Raw genomic sequence first — 1309 nt, 5'->3', positions numbered from 1 at the left:
TGCATTTCTCTAGGCTGCCAAGCTGAGACAGTAGACGTCCCTCCTAAAACTCAGCATTTTTGGATATAAATATGAACTTTACCGAACAAAAACATAAATGTATTGTGTAACATGAAGTCCTATGAGTGTCATCTGATGAAGATCATCAAAGGTTAGTGATTAATTTTAACTCTATTTCTGCTTTTTGTTACTCCTCTCTTTGGCTGGAAAATGGCTGTTTTTCTGTGGCTATGTACTGACCTAACATAATCGCATGGTRTGCTTTCGYCKTAAATCCTTTTTGAAATCAGACACTATGGTTGGATTAACGAGAAGTTTATCTTTAAAATGGTGTATAATACTTGTATGTTTGAGGAATTTTAATTATGAGGATTCTGTTGTTTGAATTTGGCGCCCTGCAATTTCACTGGCTGTTGTCGAGGTGGGACGCTACCGTCCCACATATCCCAGAGAAGTTAAATAAAGGTCAAATAAAATGTGGTGCAGTTCAACAGCACTGTAGTAGTACATAGAGTTGTTGATATGACGTCCCCAGAGTAGTTAGTAGACGGTTGATGACCAACCTGAGCTCGGTCTCTGGGGCTGCTGGAGGACAACTCATCACGTGATGATCCTCTCTCCGTCTTCAAAACAAACCACATCAGAAGTATCATTCTAAATAGTAAGGTAACTGTTCTGAATTATCCAAGTCTGGGACTAAAAAACAGGCGAGTGTGTGGGCACCTCCTTTCTATTCGGGAGGTGAATGGATGATTCATTTAGCCGTTAGTTGTGCAGGTAAATAAGGTAGAAAACAAGGAGGATCAGTTTACCTGTGCCAGCATCTCTCTGAGGCGTTTCCTCTCGGTCTTCAGTCTGTCAGTGCGTTCTTCCAGTTGTGTGTTCCTCCTCTGTAGCCGTCTATGGTCTATCTCTAGCTGGGCCACGGCCCTCTGCAGGACAGACAGACGCTCCTGGACCACAGGGTCCATCTCTAGCTGGGCCACGGCCCTCTGCAGGACAGACAGACGCTCCTGGACCACAGGGTCCATCTCTAGCTGGTCCACGGCCCTCTGTAGGACAGACAGACAGTCTTTTACATCAGGGTCTATCTCTAGCTGGGCCACGACACTCTGTAGGACAGACAGACAGTCTTTTACATCAGGGTCCATCTCTATCTGGGCCACGGCCCTCTGCAGGACAGACAGACAGTCTTTTACACCAGGGTCCATCTCTATCTGGGCCACGGCCCTCTGCAGGACAGACAGACAGTCTTTTACATCAGGGTCCATCTCTATCTGGGCCACGGCCCTCTGTAGGACAGACAGAC

The 1309-nt window shown here is 46.3% G+C and overlaps 1 protein-coding gene across 1 annotated transcript in view; it reads right to left on the bottom strand.

Moving 5' to 3' along the window:
* The window catches only part of LOC112077872 (trichohyalin), a gene marked incomplete at its 5' end in the record, with an annotated part of 22203 nt that overhangs the window by 3335 nt on the left and 17559 nt on the right, over positions 1-1309 (bottom strand). Inside the window, 2 exon segments of the mRNA XM_024144278.2 lie at positions 564-623; positions 813-1052. Of these exon segments, the coding sequence (XP_024000046.2) occupies positions 564-623; positions 813-1052 (300 nt within the window).

Source organism: Salvelinus sp. IW2-2015, unplaced genomic scaffold (assembly GCF_002910315.2).
Source record: "Salvelinus sp. IW2-2015 unplaced genomic scaffold, ASM291031v2 Un_scaffold5003, whole genome shotgun sequence".
Lineage (NCBI taxonomy): Eukaryota > Metazoa > Chordata > Actinopteri > Salmoniformes > Salmonidae > Salvelinus > Salvelinus sp. IW2-2015.
The sequence above is the reverse complement of the archived record's forward strand: the minus strand, read 5'-3'. Positions and strand labels throughout refer to the sequence as shown.